Source organism: the organism of the source record quoted next (assembly GCF_019968985.1).
Source record: "MAG: Porospora cf. gigantea B chromosome Unknown PgB_NODE_404_length_19231_cov_128.938, whole genome shotgun sequence".
Taxonomy (NCBI): Eukaryota; Apicomplexa; class Conoidasida; order Eugregarinorida; family Porosporidae; genus Porospora; species Porospora cf. gigantea B.
Window position 1 is genome coordinate 1 of NW_027178992.1, and position 19,231 is coordinate 19,231.

At 53.2% G+C, this 19,231-nt stretch overlaps 10 protein-coding genes across 18 annotated transcripts; 3 read left to right on the plus strand and 7 right to left on the minus strand.

The window, feature by feature from the left end:
* Window positions 1–484: 484 nt before the first annotated feature.
* On the plus strand, window positions 485–3,913 carry KVP17_003940 (uncharacterized protein; the record flags this gene model as incomplete). Of its 3 annotated transcripts, XM_068521709.1 has the most annotated exons (16): window positions 485–585; window positions 613–791; window positions 819–1,084; window positions 1,112–1,289; window positions 1,319–1,585; window positions 1,614–1,737; window positions 1,765–1,932; window positions 1,962–2,054; window positions 2,083–2,266; window positions 2,294–2,583; window positions 2,610–2,676; window positions 2,704–3,048; window positions 3,074–3,162; window positions 3,189–3,323; window positions 3,351–3,429; window positions 3,458–3,913. In XM_068521709.1, 16 exons carry the CDS (start codon window positions 485–487, stop codon window positions 3,911–3,913), a joined length of 3,021 nt encoding a protein of 1,006 aa, XP_068374482.1. The 3 variants fall into 3 exon arrangements, with proteins under 3 accessions (XP_068374482.1, XP_068374481.1, XP_068374483.1); XM_068521708.1 differs by lacking the exons at window positions 485–585; window positions 1,112–1,289; window positions 1,319–1,585; ... (9 more) ...; window positions 3,351–3,429; window positions 3,458–3,913 and having other exon boundaries at window positions 701–1,093; XM_068521710.1 differs by lacking the exons at window positions 485–585; window positions 613–791; window positions 819–1,084; ... (10 more) ...; window positions 3,189–3,323; window positions 3,351–3,429 and having other exon boundaries at window positions 3,470–3,913.
* Window positions 3,914–3,958: 45 nt separating this feature from the next.
* KVP17_003941 (uncharacterized protein) lies at window positions 3,959–5,188 on the minus strand (the record flags this gene model as incomplete). The annotated part of the gene is made up of 1 exon (XM_068521711.1): window positions 3,959–5,188. The coding sequence occupies one exon, from the start codon at window positions 5,186–5,188 to the stop codon at window positions 3,959–3,961; it is 1,230 nt and encodes a 409-aa protein (XP_068374484.1).
* A 162-nt stretch (window positions 5,189–5,350) lies between these two features.
* KVP17_003942 (uncharacterized protein) lies at window positions 5,351–8,063 on the minus strand (the record flags this gene model as incomplete). Of its 2 annotated transcripts, XM_068521712.1 has the most annotated exons (4): window positions 5,351–5,479; window positions 5,509–5,619; window positions 5,648–8,020; window positions 8,058–8,063. In XM_068521712.1, the coding sequence occupies 4 exons, from the start codon at window positions 8,061–8,063 to the stop codon at window positions 5,351–5,353; spliced, it is 2,619 nt and encodes an 872-aa protein (XP_068374485.1). The 2 variants fall into 2 exon arrangements, with proteins under 2 accessions (XP_068374485.1, XP_068374486.1); XM_068521713.1 differs by lacking the exons at window positions 5,351–5,479; window positions 8,058–8,063 and having other exon boundaries at window positions 5,609–7,897.
* A 52-nt stretch (window positions 8,064–8,115) lies between these two features.
* KVP17_003936 (uncharacterized protein) lies at window positions 8,116–8,887 on the minus strand (the record flags this gene model as incomplete). The annotated part of the gene is made up of 2 exons (XM_068521701.1): window positions 8,116–8,389; window positions 8,418–8,887. 2 exons carry the CDS (start codon window positions 8,885–8,887, stop codon window positions 8,116–8,118), a joined length of 744 nt encoding a protein of 247 aa, XP_068374474.1.
* A 26-nt stretch (window positions 8,888–8,913) lies between these two features.
* Window positions 8,914–10,295, minus strand: KVP17_003943 (uncharacterized protein; the record flags this gene model as incomplete). Of its 2 annotated transcripts, none has more annotated exons than XM_068521714.1 (3): window positions 8,914–9,327; window positions 9,377–9,555; window positions 9,584–10,295. In XM_068521714.1, the coding sequence occupies 3 exons, from the start codon at window positions 10,293–10,295 to the stop codon at window positions 8,914–8,916; spliced, it is 1,305 nt and encodes a 434-aa protein (XP_068374487.1). The 2 variants fall into 2 exon arrangements, with proteins under 2 accessions (XP_068374487.1, XP_068374488.1); XM_068521715.1 differs by having other exon boundaries at window positions 8,914–9,319; window positions 9,348–9,555; window positions 9,584–10,031.
* A 15-nt stretch (window positions 10,296–10,310) lies between these two features.
* KVP17_005315 (uncharacterized protein) lies at window positions 10,311–11,166 on the plus strand (the record flags this gene model as incomplete). The annotated part of the gene is made up of 2 exons (XM_068515120.1): window positions 10,311–11,099; window positions 11,137–11,166. 2 exons carry the CDS (start codon window positions 10,311–10,313, stop codon window positions 11,164–11,166), a joined length of 819 nt encoding a protein of 272 aa, XP_068374489.1.
* Window positions 11,106–13,552, minus strand: KVP17_003938 (uncharacterized protein; the record flags this gene model as incomplete). 2 transcript variants are annotated; one of them, XM_068521704.1, is made up of 4 exons in its annotated part: window positions 11,183–11,242; window positions 11,271–12,524; window positions 12,553–13,136; window positions 13,165–13,552. In XM_068521704.1, the coding sequence occupies 4 exons, from the start codon at window positions 13,550–13,552 to the stop codon at window positions 11,183–11,185; spliced, it is 2,286 nt and encodes a 761-aa protein (XP_068374477.1). The 2 variants fall into 2 exon arrangements, with proteins under 2 accessions (XP_068374478.1, XP_068374477.1); XM_068521705.1 differs by lacking the exon at window positions 13,165–13,552 and having other exon boundaries at window positions 11,106–12,547; window positions 12,600–13,101.
* A 419-nt stretch (window positions 13,553–13,971) lies between these two features.
* KVP17_003939 (uncharacterized protein) lies at window positions 13,972–14,783 on the plus strand (the record flags this gene model as incomplete). 2 transcript variants are annotated; one of them, XM_068521706.1, is made up of 3 exons in its annotated part: window positions 13,972–14,114; window positions 14,146–14,609; window positions 14,638–14,783. In XM_068521706.1, 3 exons carry the CDS (start codon window positions 13,972–13,974, stop codon window positions 14,781–14,783), a joined length of 753 nt encoding a protein of 250 aa, XP_068374479.1.
* Window positions 14,784–14,875: 92 nt separating this feature from the next.
* On the minus strand, window positions 14,876–16,276 carry KVP17_003935 (uncharacterized protein; the record flags this gene model as incomplete). 2 transcript variants are annotated; one of them, XM_068521700.1, is made up of 2 exons in its annotated part: window positions 14,876–16,193; window positions 16,221–16,276. In XM_068521700.1, 2 exons carry the CDS (start codon window positions 16,274–16,276, stop codon window positions 14,876–14,878), a joined length of 1,374 nt encoding a protein of 457 aa, XP_068374473.1. The 2 variants fall into 2 exon arrangements, with proteins under 2 accessions (XP_068374473.1, XP_068374472.1); XM_068521699.1 differs by lacking the exon at window positions 16,221–16,276 and having other exon boundaries at window positions 14,876–15,997.
* Window positions 16,277–16,506: 230 nt separating this feature from the next.
* Window positions 16,507–19,113, minus strand: KVP17_003937 (uncharacterized protein; the record flags this gene model as incomplete). 2 transcript variants are annotated; one of them, XM_068521702.1, is made up of 3 exons in its annotated part: window positions 16,507–16,587; window positions 16,626–18,230; window positions 18,292–19,113. In XM_068521702.1, the coding sequence occupies 3 exons, from the start codon at window positions 19,111–19,113 to the stop codon at window positions 16,507–16,509; spliced, it is 2,508 nt and encodes an 835-aa protein (XP_068374475.1). The 2 variants fall into 2 exon arrangements, with proteins under 2 accessions (XP_068374475.1, XP_068374476.1); XM_068521703.1 differs by having other exon boundaries at window positions 16,527–18,230.
* Between the last annotated feature and the right edge of the window lie 118 nt (window positions 19,114–19,231).

Sequence of the window (19,231 nt, forward strand, 5' to 3'; positions counted from 1 at the left end):
CAGGGATACCCCTGAAGAGGAGGTAAGTCGAACCCTATCCAGGAAGAGGCCCAGATTGGAGCACACGTCACGAGAAACAAGAGGAGATTGAGATGTGAAAGTGTTTCGAGTGAACGTGTCGTATGAGTGTGCGTGTTTGGGAAAACGGGAGAATAGGTGAAGGGAACAATGCAACGATACTGGAGCGACGATCCCACTACAAGATTAAACATTCTCATCACACACGAACATATCAAAACACTGGTTTGTCTTCGGTCAGTACGCCACGTAGGTACCACGTAGGTACCCGTCAACAAGGTCAAGGCGGCGGACGTAAGATCCGCTGATGGTAACATCGTGGGTTCGAACCCCACTCCGTGCAGCCGTTTCATCATTGGTTCAGTTGCAGCCGTAGAAAGAACTGATGAGACACAGCGACTGGGTGTTTGCCCAAGTCACATGTGTTCGAAAATACACCAATAATTCATCAGTGTCACTTATTTTGATGTCGTATCTACTGACTCGGGTGACTGCTGATGCACTTGTAACGCTCTTGTCACTGGCTACCACTGTGTGGGTGTTTCTGATATCGGAGTGGTACGACAGGTGAGAGGTTAGAGTCTGCGTCAGTAGTCGTGAGTACCTGACTGCTGTGGTTGCCGTAGTCGGCGCCCTGCTGTTTGTATTCGTTGGGTTCCTGCTGGATGTGGTCTTGTTTGTCATGGATTGGACCCGCCTTGGCGAGGCGCCCTACTTCCCAGCGTATGTGTCATTGCGGTTCATCAAACCGGTTTCGTCAGGAATTAAGAAATGTGAGCCGCCATGCGGAAGGGATACAGTGACTGAACCCGCGCCTGAGGGTCTCCGGGATATCCACAGTGCCCACGCTATACGCCTGCAGTCATTACGCGATCTTAAACGCAACCTGCAAACGTACACCGCCACCAGCAATTTCAATCTCACTAGTCTGGTCTGGAACGTCCTTTGGTGTTTGGTATGGTCGGTGTCCACAGGATATTGGCGGAGAATCGACGCATCCGCAGATTGGCAATTCGACTCCCTGCCGTTGATTCTGGTCTACACCTTGGACGTATTCATCACAGGAGTAAGCTAAAGGTACCTCTGATCGTAGGCTGTCGTCGAATTCTGCCTCAAGGTCGTTGCCGCCCCATCCTTGCTTCGACTAGTAGGGAGTAAGCGGTTTTGGGTGGACATCATGGCTTTACCTCCTGCCATCCTCGTGGCGTACGTCCTTGGCGTCCCAGATCCTTGGCTCACATTCGGCTGGATCCGTTGGCTTCGTCTTTTCTGTAAGAGGACTGATGGCGGCAGTATTCAGTGATGGCCGAACAAACTTCTTTTGAGGACATTCAACAAGGTCAGAAGTCGCGAGGAAACGCCGTCAAAGTCATATTGGCTCTGCTTTTACTGGTTCTGGCCTTCACCTGTGAGGAACGCGGCTTGCAATCACCAGTCTGCATGTTTGTGGCTGAGGGCTCGTCTCGTTTGTTGGGGTCTCGGTGGGACAAGGAGGTTTTGCTGTGGGTTTACTTTACCGTCGTTACTGTGTCTACTGTTGGTTACGGCGATATTGTTCCTGTAACTGGTGGGTGTAGAGAGGCCAACCTCATCAGCTTATGGACGCGTCGCTTGCACAGCATTTATTGTGGTGCTCATTGCCTGGATTCCGAGGGAGCTAGCTCGATATAACAAGCTCTCTCGCGAGTCCAAGGCATTTGTCGGACGCCTACCTCGAAGGTAGGTGACCGCTTTCCATGTGAGCAGCACTCGACGTACTGTTATACTAATGGGTGACGTATCTCCCTACTTTGTCAAACTCCTCCTGAACACTATCCGAAGAAGCAACTTCTACTTGCAACATCGGCAACGTGTGGGTACTGTCATGCTTTTGACACCGATGTCCAAGGACATTTTCTCTGATCTGGCAAACAGGTGGGCGCGCGACGATTTCTGGGATGCAGTCGCAGGAATCCAAATTTCGTGGCCATGACAGTGGACAGCGGAATCAGAGGCGCATTAAGCCGCTTGAAACACGTTGACATCGTGAATGCGAAGTGAGGATGGAAAACGAGTGGGACACAGGGCCTTCCTCCTCGTTGGCGACGCCAGCGCAGCAAATGGGCAACTTGAGGCGAGAACTACTATTGTTCGAGTCCTCGCGTTGCAACGACTGCTGTATCATCAAGATCGCGTGCCTCAACCTCTGAGTGTTTTCGTGCGGCATGGCGTGGAAAAGACACACACTCTATTAGCAGGAGTCAGTAATGTAAGTGTCTCGATCGTCGACATACAGCTCACGGTCTCACAGGAGTTCCGAAATGCGCTTCTTGCGCTAAACGTCTCCTTGTCGAGAGGCGTAATCACAGCTGTGCTGTCATTGGTGTCTCACCTCGTGTCTTCCACACAGCCCCCCACTACCCCATATGAAACATACGTCCGGCTGGCTTGTCGAGGCTTAATGAGCTTTCCGTTTCCATCTTGGGCCCATGGGCAGATCTTTGATAAAATAGCAGCGGAATTGATTGAAGAGTATAACGTACTACTGCTTGGACTACAGAAGCGCGAGAAGAATCACAGCTGGGAGTGAGCCTCGGTTGATATGACAACAGCTTCTGGCTGAACCCAATGGGACAATCGAAGATCGTTGACGTGTTCTCAGAAGAGATGTTATGCATCGTGAGGCCAAAGGAATCTTCAAGACAGGCCGACTCCCAACGCTACCTCGAAGACGTATTCAATTCGCAGCCCGTCAACATTTCCTACTCTGCCAACACCACTTCTCTCCGGAGCCTGGCTTGCTCACCAACGGATTTCCCAAAAATCGGAGACGTCAATTTCGGTGAGAGCTGTGAGCCGACGCCTGGAACGCTGGCTCTCGTAGACTGCATCAAAGATGCTCAAGAGTATTTCGCTTCTGAGAAGCCGATTCTCCTCATCTGTGGCACCTGCTCTGGCTTCGTGAGGTCTCTACCAACTCCTGAACCAGACAGAACTCATCAACTTCATCCTTATTACAAACAAGTTCAACGTCGTTCTCTTGGCTCCCAGGTGAGAACCTATGTGCTGTAGTCAGAGATTCGACTCAGTCGATGTGCGAAGCAACTGGCAATCGGCAGTTGTATTCATCAAAGGGCAACCGGTGAATCCTGTTGATTTAAGAAAGTAAGCAACTGATGTCAGATTCACAGGGCCGGCGTCTTTGGAGCCTCCTCGTACCTCGTACTGCCTCGGGATCTTGTGGACGGCCTTGATGGTGACACTTCCGTGCAGGATACTAACGTTCTCATGACACGACATGCCATACGCCAGCTATTGGATTACTTGTAAGTGTCAGAGCGGGTTGCAAACAGTTCAAATTTGACGGACGTCGATGCTGAAGTAACCTGTTTGGTAAATCACAACAGCAGCCTCCACCACTTCGCAGATCGGGTGAGCGTGTTTCGGCTCAAATAGGCAGGAATGGCCCCGGATGTCCGACTCCACTGGCTTCCTGACCATTCCAGCTTTTGCTTCCAGTGAGGTCCTGTCTGAGGAAATGTTGTTGACTATGGTCGTACAGGACCCAGAAATCCTTCCGCACACCGTGCACACCTCGGTGTTGAAGCGGTTGATTGGTTTAGGCACCGTGGCCGAGGAACGATGGTCAGCTTTGGAAGATCCCACTCGAAATCTGAGTTGCGGTTTTAAGCCCGAGAACGCGGTCAGAATCAGCACCCTTCCCGCGTGGCCAGAGCCTTATGGTTCTGCTGTGAAACGCCACCAACAGAACTGCGAATTGCCTCTGGGAGTGTACAGGCCGACTGGCACTCGACTAATGGGGCCCCACTTTCTGGTTTCACCGCCCAAAGATTTTTCATTGCTCTTCGACGACTGTATTCTTGTCGTTCCAGCCCTCGCTCCTGTAAAACGCTAGCAATGAAAAGTCAGGATTCGGCACATTTATGAAACTCAAAACGTGTTAGGATTTTATACAACGCGTCAGCACTGAGTCGTCATACATACTTGTGGGTATACGTGAGACTTGTATCAACGGAGGCACCAGTCGTCTCCTGCCGTAGGCTCCAACCCAAAGAAGATTCAACACCGTTTGGTCCGTGCGAGAGCAATGAAGACGTGAAGAACGCTCAATTGGGAACAGCCGATTGAACCGGCTGTGGAGCCACATTAATACCGTCTCCAGGTACACATTATGGGACATACAGTTCCGGTGGGCAGCTCCGCCGAGACTGACGAAGGCATCTCCTGTGTACCAGGGTTCCTGTGGGTCTGTCTTATCCAGCATACAATTCGGATCAAGGGCGCACGCAGTCCACCACATTAATATGGAGTCCAGGTTCCGCTGCGACCTCGAGACAAGAATACATCCAGCTCCGAACTGCGGCCTATCAAGATCCTGGAGCATCGTAGGAAAATACCGCAGGGTCGACAACGGCGCGAAAAAGAAGATCTTGTGGTGTTGAGGATAGCCCCAGGCGACGCCTGTCTCGTCCGCCTCTTGCACGGTTAGGCGCCACATATCGTCGAACTTGTCCTGGGAATCTTTGCACAGAAATCGGATAGAGCTGTCAACCCAAAGAACTGCGTCTGGCTTGTAACCAAGAAGACTCCACTTATCGAAGAGAACTGCATGAACTATCAGCGGTTTAAATCGATATTCCAGAATTATGTGAATGAACTCGGGGTACTTTTCGAACTCGAACTTATGGTAGATGACGTTGCACAACGATTGGAGCTCCAATGCCTGAGCCGGAGGGAGTCCCATGTCAACGACAACGATTTTTTTGTTAGGAAGACACTTCCGGAAGGATCTTAGGAGGTCGCGAGCTTCAATGAAATGTTCGTTATCCGAAAATGCTGTGGCGGCGATCACGTTGTCTGGTCTTACGGTTCTGACGTCCGACGTCAAGCAGTAATCGGACAACACCAACCGAAACATGTCGTCACTGACATGCAGGAGCTTGCCCTTGACGTTGTGATGGCGCCACGATTGGTAGAATAATTCCGTACTGGGGGACGCACAAGCAGATTCTCTTCTCTTTCGATAAAACGATGCGAATTCGTCTCTTTTCCTGGGTGGGAACGCGCTGAACGTAGCTATTTGATCGGGTTTCTCCTTTGGCAGTAACCACAAACCAAACAGAGATACGATTGCTATGCTCACAAACAAAAATCGGACCTTGAAGCGCATTAAGAAATTGCTAATTTCCAATCACAATGATATGACTCACCCCACAAGCGATTCAGGCACATATATAAACCTTATCAAATATATAAACCTTATCAAATGGGTTTCAGTCTTAGTCGACATAAGTGATCATTCAACAGGCGCAAAGGTCCAAACTTTATTTCATCAGCCTTCACTATCCGATTCGAAGACGTTCCTTGAGTAGCGGAATATGCCATTGCGGGCATCCATGCCCCGCTGAGCAGCGGTCTGGAAGATAGCAGAGTACGGCGAATCCTTGAAGTTCCGGGAGAGCTGAATCAGGAACACAATATGTGTCTCACGCGCACAAAGCCCGCTTCCAGCAGAGACTCGGCCACGGAGGATTTGCCTTCTGGTAGAAGGACCAAGTTCATCTTGTTGTCGGTGCTGTGGAGAACAGCCTTAATCATTATCTGCGTTGCGACTGTGGCAGCAACCTACGTCTTTGGTTAGCTCATAGAACAAGCTGGCAGCATCGTCCTCGAAGTTTTCAGCGGCGGACACCCCCGTCACGCATGCGAGCTCCGCAACAGGAGGTATGCGGGTGACATCCAAGTTTGCAGGCAGCCTTCGAACCTTGTCGAGAGTCAGAAGCTCGTCATTGCCGTAATCGATGTAGAAAACTTCCACAGTTTTACTCTGGGCGTTGCTCCTTACCACTCTGGCTCGGTAGCACTGATTATCCTGGGAGAAGCGGGCCACTACGTGAGTGCCCTTAGGAGGAGGCGTATCAAATAAATCCGCAGGACAGGGTGGGGATAGGGTCTGTAGCGCCTTTTGCATGTCGAGGATAACGCGCTCGTGAGACTCCCGTTGAACATAAAATTCGTCCCAAGCGTTGACCTGGGTGACGACCACCAATCCGATGTCCTTATTGGCCTCTCTCTTGATCACGGGCTGCGACTCCAACTCATCGCATATCTCCTTGCATCCCCAGATGCCTAGTTTCTGGGTCTTCGCAGTGGCTTCAGCGTTGTCCAGCTGATTTTTTATGGTTGTCCTCCCCAGACCAGAGCAGCGCGCCATGCCCTCACATACCACCTGAACGTTGACGCACTCACCGCCCATGTGCATGATTCCAATGAAGTTGCCGCCTTTGTCACAGGCCTCAACCACCACTTCAACTGGTCGCTGCATGTACATGCTTTTGGCAAACAACAACGTCTCCTCAAATAGCGGCTCAGGTCTCCTTTGGTTCAGGCGAGGGCCTGCCTGAGGGCGGACGCCTGCAAGGACGAACGAGACGGACACGTTCTCCTTCGGAATTAGCACCCTGAAGCGCCCGGCGTTGTAGATGTACTCGACGAAGCCCTTCATAGTTCCGCATCGCTTTAGATACTCCTCCCATTGTTTGGCCGATTTCGTGTTCTGGGGACCCGTTAGGTTCACTGGGGCCTTTTTGGCAAGAGGTACCGCTCCATGAACGCCGAGCTTCTTATGGCTCGCGTCGTTCTCCATGTCCTGCAGTACATCGAAGTTAACCGCCCGCTCCTTCTCGTCTCGCCTATTGTTGACTGTAGCGAGTCCACGTCTCAGCAGTTCTTCATTGACGATGTAGGACCTGCCAAGCTTTGTGTAAATAATGGAGACGTAATGCATTTGCCCCGAAGCCTCGTCTGACACAGGCGCTGCCATACCTGAAAGACCAATGAAGGGGTCCTGTGCGTACTCGAGTCGCACGGTGACATCTCCTTTGCCAATGAGCTCCTCAATACAGAAGGCCTTCGCTTCCTCGGCAAAGGGCTCCGATGGTCTGGATTCGTTGCCGATGCGTGGAGCTCTGACCGATGCAAGATACAGACGGCGTACCGTGGGACCTTCAGCGCAAAGGATAACGTCACCCGATACAACCTCAATAGCCCTGGCAGAATAAGTCTTCAGAGCGGCCTCTGAGCGTTTGGTGAAAGAGCCCCAGCGATTTTTCTGGGCCTCCTGCGCCGCATTTAGTGCGGCCCGCATGGGTCTCAGGTCCGGGATCATCTTGATGTTGTGTGACATCCTCACCAGACCTCGAGAGAGAAGAGCGCATGCTACGTCACCTGCTGGAGTTCTCAACAATCCAATGAAGTTGCCGAAGTTGTCGCACGACAAGACGGTGAATCTGATGTTTCGATGGTATGTCAGGTCCTCGAGTAACCTCTTCGTCTCTGCGGCGAAAGGCTCCTCAGCCACGCCGTTACGTCCCACCTGATCCGCCTGAATACCCGCAATGTACATTTGAATGACCGCCCTCCGGTCCTTGCAGAAGATGCGGACGCAGCCTCCGTTGGGCACGTACTCCACCACGCCATCTTGCTCCTTGCCTTGGAGGTCCTTCGTCCATAGCTCAACGAGGGCGGGGTCCCCCATCGTATAAGTGATGTGCCTGGAAGTGACAGTCGGACTCCACACACCCCTCTGGGCGAGTCTAGCCTCAGACTCGGCCACCGTCAACAACTCCATCACCTCTTGCATATCAACGCGTTTTGTGGTTCCAAGGTTTTTTAGCTTCGCACATCCTTCACAGAGGATGGCTTGCTGCAGTAAGATACCCTTATGAGGCCCTGAAATCAAGCGGACCCAGCCGTAAGATCGCTGACCGACGCTGCGGGCAGAGAAAGCCACAGTCTCGCCCATCGCCAGCAGTCGCAGGTACTCTCGTGCCGTGGATCCGTACGGTTCCTCGGGAGTGTCGGTCGTCTGACTCTTCATGGCAACGCGAGGTGAGAAGATCTGATCCAGGAAAAGTGTTAAGGTTTCGGCACTGGACGTCTGTACCACGACCGTATCGCCTGAGGGCACGCCCACAACTACGCCGGTGCTCTCCAAGGACGACTGGAAGACATGAGACGATTCACTCTTGAGCACTCACCAACATTGGACGGAAATGGAGAATTGACTTATAATGAGGCGTTCCACACACATACACGTCACTGCTTGGAGAGCTGCACAGTCACATCACGTTTCGTCCCCAGCTGCAAACCCTTTCGGGGACCGTTGACCACGCGGGTGTGGACGTCGGTGGCCGCCAGCGGCTGTGGCGTGAAGTCTTGCAGGGGGGGGCTGCTCTGCAGACGAGTCGACGACAGCACCGACGACAAAGAGAAGTCCTTCAGTAGCGATTCCGCCGTCTTACGGCCTGCTGCCTCGGCGCGTTGGCTGGTCAGTTCGAGAACCTTCTTCTTCATCCTGGCGTTCTCCTCCCTGCGTCTGAAAGAGACCTCACGCCCACCTTTCCTTCATGTTCCGTACGATTTTTTGTAACTTCTCCTCGACTGAATCCATCTCCACGTATTGCCGAATCTGAGCTATGGTCACCGCTTCTCGTTGACCAAAGGACACCACCTCGTCGAAGGCGAAAATGATGTCGAAAGCCTTCGACAAAACAGCGCTCTCGTCCACGTGCTCCGGACAAACGTCTTGAACGGCACTCTGTAAAAGTCTGATCGTGTCCAGGTCCTCTAAGATGTTGGAGTCCAGAGATGTGATTATCACCAGGTACAGTTGATCCAGCGGGGAATACACATACCTCACAGAATCCGTCTCAATAAATGTATGGTCCTTCGATTCCGACTCGCTGTTCTCGACGAGTCGCTGGAAAGCCGTAATCAGACCTTCCATCCGAAGACGAGTGATGCTAACGAACTGTCTAGACACCGCGCACGTGCGTGAAGAGACAATAGCAGCTGAGATGATCGCCATTGCAGCGAGAATTTGCAGTTTCTGGGCTATGATTTCAAACTTTCGAAGCGCGCGACGACGCGAAGGGCCAGGTCTTCTGACACACCGACGTAAGATTCTGGCGTCAAGCTCGAGAGCTCCGCGACGCCCAGCTCTCTCGTTACGGAACACCACTGCTCACGGCTCAGAGGGCCGTGGCTCCGGGTCAGGACTTTGAGCTTTTCATAAGCCTGGTCGTCTCCGTTTCGCCGCAGCACGGTCTGTACTGCTTCGCCCAGCACATTGTGGTCCTGGAGGTCTTCCTTGAGAGCTTCATTGTCAACGGCCACCCGGCTCAAACCAGTCACAATGGACTTGTATGCTATCAGGCTGTGGCCGAGACCCTCTCCCAGCGAACGTAGCACAGTCGAGTCGCTCAGGTCTCGCTGTAGTCGCGATACAGGTAGTTTCGATCTGTGTGCCTGCTACGCTTCGTACTCACGCTAGGTGATTAAGCAGAGCATTTGATACTCCGAGATTGCCTTCAGCATTTTCGAAGTGAATGGGGTTGATCTTGTGCGGCATGGTGGACGATCCCACCTCCGACTCGACGATACGGAGCTTCAAGTACCCAAGTGATACGTACTGCCAAAGATCCCTACACATGTCAAGGAGGATTGTGTTGACGAGAGCATAGCGGTTGGCCAAGCCTGATAAGGAAGAAAAATAAAAACCCACGAGCAACCCAATCGTGACACTCGATTTGGGTGGATATCAGCTGAAACGACAGACCCAGCGACTCGATGAACGCCTGCGACACGGCTACCCAATCCACCTCAGGACACGCGAGCACGAGGGCGCTGTAATTGCCCGTGGCGCCGTTAAACTTGGCCTTGAACGTGAGCGGTTCCAGAGCATCCATGAGCCTCCAAAGGAACACCGCAACTTCCTTTCCAAATGTGGTTGGAGTGGCTGGCTGCCCGTGAGTCCTCCCCAGCATCGTGCTCGCGGCTGATACACGAGCCAGAGCAGCCATTGATGACATGACTTCCACCAGCACATCCTCGAGGACGGCAGAGGCAGATTTTAGCATCAAAGCGTAAGCTGTGTTGTTGATGTCTTCAGACGTGAGGCCAAAGTGAATCCATGGCAAGCACTGATGGTGGTCCTTGAGCCGATCTCTCATCCAGTACTCAACTGCCTTTACATCGTGGTTGGTTACTGCCTCATATGCTTTAACCCGCTCAGCTTCTTCTTCTGAGCAGACAAGCAGCTTCGCAATATCTTCCCCAGACACCGAGAAAAAACCCAGCTGACTCAGTTTTAGCAACCAAGCGGTCTCGACTTGTACACGTGCCTGGATCAGAGCCCATTCGCTCAGGCACCGGACCAGTGGCTTGCAGTGGCGTGAATACCTTCCGTCCAGAACTCCTACAGCTGAGAGACTCATCAATTACCGATTTCCATGTGCGATGTTCTGGCTGCTGTGGCGCCCGCGTACTGCGTACGCGAGTACCTGAAGAACGGAGTTCGTGCGGATGGGCGCGTGGCGGAGGAGCTGCGGCACGTGAAGCTCGTGCCCAAGGTTCTTCCAGAGACCTGCGGCCTGGTGGCTTCCTGCATTGCTCAGATGGGATCAACGAAGTTCCTCGTGTCGTGCAGGGCGAAGATACTGGACGACGTCTTCGCTCCAGTGGTCAGCGTTTCGGCCGATTTCCCTGCGAGCTGTGGCGGACGCAAAACCAGTGCTGAGAAGGACTGGCTATGCCAACAGACAGAGCAGGTGCTCACCTCTGCGGAAATCGTGGATCGTAGCGTAGGCCTCATTGGGACCAAGCACGCCTGGCAACTACAGTTTCACGCAATATGTCTGGAGTACAACGGAAATCCTCTTGATGTGTGCTTTCTGGGGATCGCTGCGTGCCTGCTTACGGGCTCTGTGCCGTCTGTCGCCTTCGTGGAGTCCACTCAGAGTTGGCAAGAAAGCGCCCAGCCTGGGGATTCCGAATTTCAGAAGGCTACACCACTGAGAGCTTTTCTTCGGCACCCCGAAAGCCCGCCACTGGCATCAACCTTCGCAATCTTTCCAGACGGACCGACCTGGGTGTCCGATCCCACAGAGTTGGAGGAGCGCGTTACGGATAGCTTGTCCGTTATCAACGGCACCCCCGATGAGTGGTCTCTAGTGACTGTTGGCGTCAGTTCATTACGACAGGAGGATTGCTTTTCGTTAATTCAGCGATCGTCGATGCATGTGAGTTCATTGCGCAAGAGTCTTGAAGACACTGCAGACAATGCGCCTGAGCGAACCTCGCACATAGATCTGTGTAAAAATCTCTAAGCTGTGAGCAATAAGGCTGCCACAGAAAGCGCTCTGAAGGCTAATCCCCATGAAAGCTGCGTTCAATGCCCACCAGCTTCCCACCATAATGAGATTATGAAAGACGCAGTTCTCGTTCACAACGCCAGCAAGTTGAACGGCCACCCGCGTAGGGAGGAGGCCAAAGTACTCCGAATTGCCCATCACTTGCGGCAACAGGCTGGACAACGCGTTATAGAAGAATGATGCATCAAACATCCAGCGTAGAGCCGAAGGAACCGTCATCGATCTGATAAGCACTCCGGAAAACAGCAGGAAGATGAGCAGCGGCCCGGGCATCAAAAGCATTGTCTGCTTGACGTCTACAGAAAACGAAGCGATCATGGCGGCGTAGCTGAGACAGGCAAACAGAAAAGTAAACGCTGAGACGGTGAAGATGAGCAGCCCGACGTAGTCCACTTCTGGGTAACTCCCGGAGACGAAGACGGCGAAGAACGTCGCTGCGTATGCTACCGCTGGAAGAATATACATGCAAACGTCTGTAGCCGCACGGTTGACCGCAAACAACGAGGGTGACTGCACACCGTCAGCGCTCTCTCGGCGCATAAGGGCTTTCTCCTGGAAGTAGACCACAACAGAGGCGTAAGCAGCGAAGCCCATCATGCAGATGAACACAAACATGGCAACTGCCACTTGCAAGCAGGTGAAGATGCTCAGAAAGACTCGTTCCATGTGGTCCAGCACGCCACGGATGGCGACTATGGCGTCGTCGAAGACACCAGTCAACTCCGAACTCTGGAGCTGCCGGCCTATGCTGAGCCCAGGAAGCACGGGAAGTCCTAAACAACTCAACAAAGGGTCCATGTGGGGCTTCAGCCGCGAGAGTACACAGGGCCAGTAGAAGAGCCCTATTGTAGGAAATCTGCAGGAGAAGCTGTTCATGATGGGATCAAACTTGTAATCCAGCAACTCTAGAAGGACTGCCATGTCGTCAACCACCACCGCAGGATTGTCGAGGTCGAACTCTGTAGAGAGTAGCTCGTCAGGAACACGAGAGGGGTAAAGAGCGTCCAGTCCGTAGTCGTGGTCGAGGCAGCGGACCAAGTCGTGAATCTGCTGTCCTGACACTCCAACCGGGACTTCCGACGGCCATCCGTTCCCGTCGGCACCATTGATTAAGAAGGAGACAAGTGGTTCTGCAGGTTCCTCAGCCAAGTAGTACACCCATGGAGCGTTTAGGAGGCTGCTGGGAACTACGTCAATGAGCTGGCCGTTGATCTTGTCGGCGATCTGGTCGTTGAAAAGGTAGCCAAGCATCAACCCGTTTGCCAGGGCGCCGAGTAAAATGGAGAGAGCGTACTGTGTCAGCGTCGAGGGAGTCTCTCACCAACTTGTTACCGTAGTTACTGCGGAGCGAACGAAAAAAGAGCGTACTGAAACGCGAGCAGCAGCCTCGCTTCTGGTGTCCAGACGTTGACAGCCAACTGGCGCTCTTCGTTGTACTGGCGCGCTTCGTTGTACTGTCCGAGGACATACTGCTGCCATTCGCAGCCCACTTCTGGAAACGCTCCGCTAGGCGGGCGCCCACATCACCCGGAATCAGCCGGGGTTCGATGCCACCACTATAGTGTTCCAGAGAGTGAGGGAAATAGACGAAGCAGTCCATGACCGTCTCGACATGGAAACTTGGCGGTCTATTCGGCAAGCCGCTCACGAAGAGGCTCAAGTCGCGAGGGGACCCGTTGAAGACGACGGACCCTCCGATAAGAAAGATGATTCGATCAGTTACGTTCAGAACGAAGTCGGAGAACTCGTGAAGCACGCACACGCGTGTGTGATCATCATACTTGGCGATACCGCTTAAGATCCAGTTGGCCTCTTGAACGGACAACCCTGTGGTGGGCTCGTCAAGCAAGCAGATGCCTGCGCCAGTCATGAGGCTGGTGGCGATAACAAGAGATGACAAGGCGACTGGGTGAAACTCTCGACAGACTCCCACCTGGATTATGGATGTGCTTCATCCGGGTGTCTTGAAGATCTTCCAATTCAAACGTACGAAGGACGTCATCAACTTTGCTCGATTCGCCATTCCAGCCCAATTTTGCCTGGAATTCAAGGAACTTCCGAACACGAAGATCAGGAGGCGCCCTGTCAGCGCCGCTTCGAAAGGAAGGCATGCAACCGCCTGTGTCCACAGTGCCGGTCAGACGCAGACCGCGGTTTCTCCAACCTCCGCCCTGACAAACCTGCAGCAGCGTGGACTTCCCGCTGCCTGAAGGACCCATCACGGCAACAAACTCTCCTTGCTCGATTTTCAGGCTGACGTTGTTCAGAACGGAGTTCCCTTTCTTGCACGTAACGGAGACGTCCTCGATGAGCAGACTCATATCCACTCGCTGCAAATCAAGAATATAGATGCGACCTTTTAGTCAAGCGAAATTCCCATCTTAACTGGCAATATTGCGTACTACAACAGTAATGTTAGTGATGATACTAAAGTGATGACCCGTCCTGATGACCCGTCCTGATGACCCGTCCTATTGAAAATGACGATAAACTCTGTTCGTAATGTTCTCAACGGCCCATGAGGTGGCAGTACATGAGGTACGAACGGCCAGGCGTGGTGCTAAGGTGTTCCTTCAACACGGAGATGTGTTCTTTCCTAAACCGGCGAAAGAAGTGTTGACGCGACTCAAGGATGAGAATCAGGAGATACAACAAATGGTTGAGATGTTCAACGTCCGTGGGAGCCATAGCAACGGCCCTCAATGCTGAAATTCGTGACTGCATTAACTAATTATAGTTCATGCTCGTACCCACTACTCCAAAGGAGAACGTAAAGCCTCAGGCTGACATCCAAACGGAAGTCCATCTGGTGGAACGGTGTGAAGAGCTTCTTGGTGAGGCGTGGGCGGTTGGGACATCAAGCGTACGTCGCTTTGCTGGACGGTAGTCGAGAGAGGGCTCTTCGGGAAAACAGCAACCTAAGAACCACTCTAAAGGAGTTGGAAGCCCTTGTGGACTCTGCGCGAGAAAGAGAGAGAAGCAACTTTGCCAACTTGGAAGCTGTCCACCGTAACGTTGAGGAAATACAGCGAAAGCACTCAAGGCACAAGGAAGCCGCCCACACCGAGCGTAGCCAACTGCATGCGCAGCTGGAATCGCTCACTGCCGCGCTGCATGACTGTTCATCGACCAACAAGAGCTTGACAAAGCATAATACCGACCTTGAGAGACGTGAGTCCCCCCAGCGGGAAAACTTAGGTGTAGTCAGCTTAGCAGGCGAATGCGACGGGCTCAAGCGAAAAGTGGCGCATCTCGTCGACGAGGATGAAGCGCTGAAACTGAAAACTCGAGTTCGAAAGTTGGAGGATGAGAACGTTCTGCTGGCTGGCGAGAAGGTCCGACTTCAAACTGAGTTGCAGGAGAAATGCACACTAAACAGTGAGTGGCAGCCGGGCCATACACGCAGCTGCAAGGGCCGATAACGGCGAGGTCCAGGCGCTGAAGGGCAAGCTGGAAACCTACGAGGCAAAGATAGCCAAGCTACAAACGGACGTGAATAAATACCAGAAGTGGACCATCGAGCTGTTGGATCGACAGGACAAGAAGATCTGAGGGTGACAGGGCCACATAATGAATGAGCGAAACAGTAAACACCAAAAGTGAACCCAGAAAATTTGAAGCCACCAGAACACCAATACACCTCATCACAACATCTTCGTTTTCGGCGTTCTCCACCGCAGAACTGCAGCGAACACAATCCCTAATGACGCGACCCACAGCGTTCTGAGCGACAAAACACGCCGACGGAATTTCTGAATGATCTGGATTGCCTCCATATAGTACAACAGGGAATTAACCAGGCCGACGATCATGTTCTTCTCGAATGTGGGCATGGCCGTGCCCTGCCCGCCACTTCCCAAGGACAAAAGCGTCAACCTAAGACCCTCAGCTTTCATCAGGCCCTGGACGCGACACTTGTCGCACTCAATACAGTCCATCAACCTGGTGACGTTGTCGATTTTCGACAAAGCCTCGCCGTGGCGCTCCACGAATAGCAGCGGTACCTCTTGGCAGAGAGGGGCCAAACGATCGATCACCTTGTTCAACAGCTGAGAACACTGCCTGTCGCCAGACGCGGTGCCGGCGTAGCAGTCCACGTTTCTAAGCAGGTCACTCTGTGCACACACGGCCTTGATGGTCGCGCCGAGCACGAAATAAAGGTTTGCCATCCACTCCGGCTTCTGCGCGATGCCTCGCCGAAACAGAGCGAAGCTATGCCGTTTGACGAAAGCGCCGCTGTATTTGTTGTCGGAAGATGTGGTCATGATAGCGCTTTGCATACCACTCAGCAGTTTGTAGAAGGACTCCTCCTCGGTGCAAACTGATCTGACACCAGTGGTTGGGTTGGTATCTGATATTCTGAAGCAGTTCTCAGAATAGATAGCTTGCCAGATTGATCGACCCTTAAAGCTCGTGTATCCTCCATCCAAGGCTTGGAGGTCGACATAGTCTCGATATATTCGTTGACTAGTCATCAGTCCGCCCAATGCCCGCTGGCCGTCTGCGCTGTACATGACCTCCTTGAGCATGTCAGGATGCCGGAGACCCTCAGGAAGGTCCCCAAAAGGGACAGGCTCCACGCCGCAGGACTGGCTCTCAGAGGCGCACTTCCTTTGAACGTCCCAAAAGTCACACGACGTATCGAGATTGCAACGGAGATACCGGAAGAAGGGATAGGACCGCAGCTCTAGGAGTTGCGGAACTAGTTCCTGCGATAGTGTCTCCAGGGAGCGAACATCTGGAAGACGGTCGTCGATAATGTCCATCGTGGGTATGGTCCAAAGAGGTATCCAGGCCGGAAGAATGGGGGCAACGGCAGTTAAAGGCGCTACGAGAGCGTCGACGATCAGTTGGCTGAGGGTCTGTTGCCCCTCTGTGGGGTGAGGCAGCAGCTGAAACAGGAGGAAGAGCACAACGAGCCCCACGAACGCCAAGAACAACTTCAGGAAGAGGGAAAACCGTCTGCTTAAGCACCCCACACGAGCTCACTTCGACAAGGGGATCTGGTATTGAGGGTCCAAGCCTTTTTTCTTTCGCGGAGTCATCGTTCCGTGGAAATTAGGAATTAAATTGAATTGGTGCGACTGATCGATAAGTACAAACACAGCACCAACAATATCCCCACGTGGAGATTTTTTTTTAATCTTTTTCTTATCCCTTAAAGGTTTAGTTCAGTTCATATCCGTTCACGATCAAATGAGTCAATAAGACACTCACTTCGCGCATTGTATAAAGGAACGGAACGAACCTCGGTTGAAGCCATCTCAGGAATTGACTACGGATCTGTAGGAATTGCTACCACATCATTCCGCATGTAGAAAGCGAGGTAGACTTGGGAGACGTCGGGAGAACGAATCTGGAAAAGTGTGAGAGAGCGACAACGGACACCCTTACCTCCTGAACAATTGTGTCGTCAATGATAACTGCATTCAACGGGTCGTCGAACAGCACTGCCACGTAGTGGCCTGCGTTAGCACTTGTTCCAATGTGTAAGACAGCGCTCCTGAGAGATAAATCAACACAGGTCCGATGTTCAGCTAGCAAGTTGGGTGGGAGAACCAGTTCGCTGCTCATCTGAATCTGAGCGTTGTCCTTGACCATTCTCTGCTTCTCGAATAGTGCCCGATGAACGTGGAAGGGCATAACGGGTGGCAGTCGGCATATGGAACCTCCACGAGCGAATTTGGATTCTAAAATCGAGAGGAGGTCGCAAGACTTGCTGCACGACAGTGAGAGCCTTCGGACAGAAACAGAGTCCATCAATCGAGCGTTGTCGCCTCTCGGCTCCTCCAGCTCGGCTTCGAAAATGCGGGAGACGAAGGAGTCCTCAGAGGCGAGAGACGTAGTGTTGCGCTTCGCCGTGGACGTTCCGGTGGAGACGTGGAAGACGTCGCGGGTGCTACGTGTCCAATGGACCTCGTCTGACAGAGCTCCGAGCAAAAAAGAGTAGAACTCCTCGGCGTCGTGCTGATCGTCGACGTCCGCGATGCCCTCGTGCCATTTTGTCAGAATTTCGGGTACGACCTCCAAAGGGTTCAGCGGCTCAGAGTGAATCACTTCGCCATAGACATCTTCTCGTCTGTCGGCTGCGAAGTCCATCAACCGTCGTCGTAGAACTTCAGGATCGTCATCGTGTCGCCAACCCACCAACAGAGAGCAGAGCCTATAGAGGCTAGCGTGGAATGGGTACGTGTCAGGTGGAGGAGGACGACACCAAGACAGAAAGTAGATGAATAATGGTGGCAGTGAAACGATACTCTGGAAAAGAGCCAAGAAGTAGCAGTCCGACGCTCTGTTTCGGAACCCAAGCTTGCAGTAGGGAACCGGCTTCATCGTAAGGGTGATCTCCTCCTCAGGATGCACAACCTCCCCGGCTTCCAGCAAAGCATGCAACGCGTCCAGGCGGCGGTCTCGTTGACACCGGTTGAGCTTTCGGCGCCCATCGGCTAGAGCACGCATGACAACGGAGTCGGCGAGACACAGGGGCACAGGCGTGCGCTGTCCTTCCGTAACTCCGTACCACTTGCGAACATCAGCCATTTCATGTGCGTCGCACGTCTGAAGGCCTCGCTGCTGGCGGGCGTAAGCACCCCACATGGCCGCGGACTCGGACAGCGGAGGGCGCGGCTCGCACGTAGCCGGGGCCTCGGGAGGGTCAGGGACCTCAAACGTGACGGGCTCAGATGAGGCTGGGTGGGAGGCGGAATCCTCCAAAGGTTTCGTCTTTAATTTCCTCCCCTTCCTTTTTTGCAGCACGCCGTCGCTAGAGTCGCTTAGAATAACTTTACGAGGCCGGCCCTCCGAAGGCACCTCATCCACGGTCTCGGTTGGCTTGGGACCCTCTTCCACAGCCCAGTCATACATGCTCCTATCACCACAACCAGTCGCCTCCATCACGCTGTCCTGCTTCTCCAGTGGTTTCCTGGTAGGTCGGCTCTCCTTCGGCTCCTTGCGGCGAGATTTCGCTTTGATTTTGGAGGATGGCCGACGAGGGCGTCTCTGAAGAACGTAAGCAAGAATTAAGAAATATACTTTGGTAAAGACTAAGGGGACCACCTACTCCTGAAGTAATCCACTGCCCCTCGTCGACGGCGCACTTGTCCTTCGACGGCTCTGCTGTGACCGGAGACTGAAGGAGAGCCTTCCGGGGTGTAGAAGCGTGCTGCGGACTTCGCAGAGGACTCGTCCACGCGCTGGTCTTCGTCTCCATCTTCATGTTCCGAGAAGTATCGACGACGAGTGCGTCTGAGGTGTTCTTCCTAATGACATTCCCTAAATTGGAGGATGCCGCCACGTCAGACTCCATACTGGATGGGGGCTGGGTAGTGGAAGCAGGCACTAAGGAATCAGAGTCCTTGTTCAGAGCAGTTCTCGGAGGCTCATCAAATGCGTTAATGCATTCAGGGGGCACCTCGTCGCCTGGACTCTGTTCTTCAGAAGGCTCGGAGGCGGTTGCTTGCCTGGAGGCCTCTGAGACCTCATTCCCGTTGAGCGAGTCGGCTCTCTGGCTGATTTCGGCCTTCTCGACCGAACCCTGCCGCTCAGGTGGCGGCCACTGCTCCTCGGCGCGCGGCGCCTGCAGTTGCGCCATCGGGTGCGTAAAGCACTGATAAAAAGTACGACCTTCGCTGTCGCACCACATTTGGTAATACTGCCCCTCCACGGGCTGCGTAGGGTGTTCCGCGGTGCCATCCGCCGGCACGAAAGGCGGCGGTGCGTAGTAGTACTGTTGTGGGTAGTACCCGTGCACAAAGCCTGGTGGTGTATGTTGGTAGCCTTGGGCTGGGTGTTGGTAGGAATGTTGAGGAGCAGGGTAGCCATGTGGGTAGCAGACGTAAGGTGATCCTGGGTAGTAGTACGGCTGTGGAGCGTAACCAGTCATCCCCTGAGGAGCGTAGTGAGCGGTTGGCGGCTGCCATTGGGTTGGCGGGTCATGGACTCGTCTAGTGTCGCCGTTGTAGGTGATTCCTTGCGTTCTGCTCTCGTGCTTGAAATCAGAC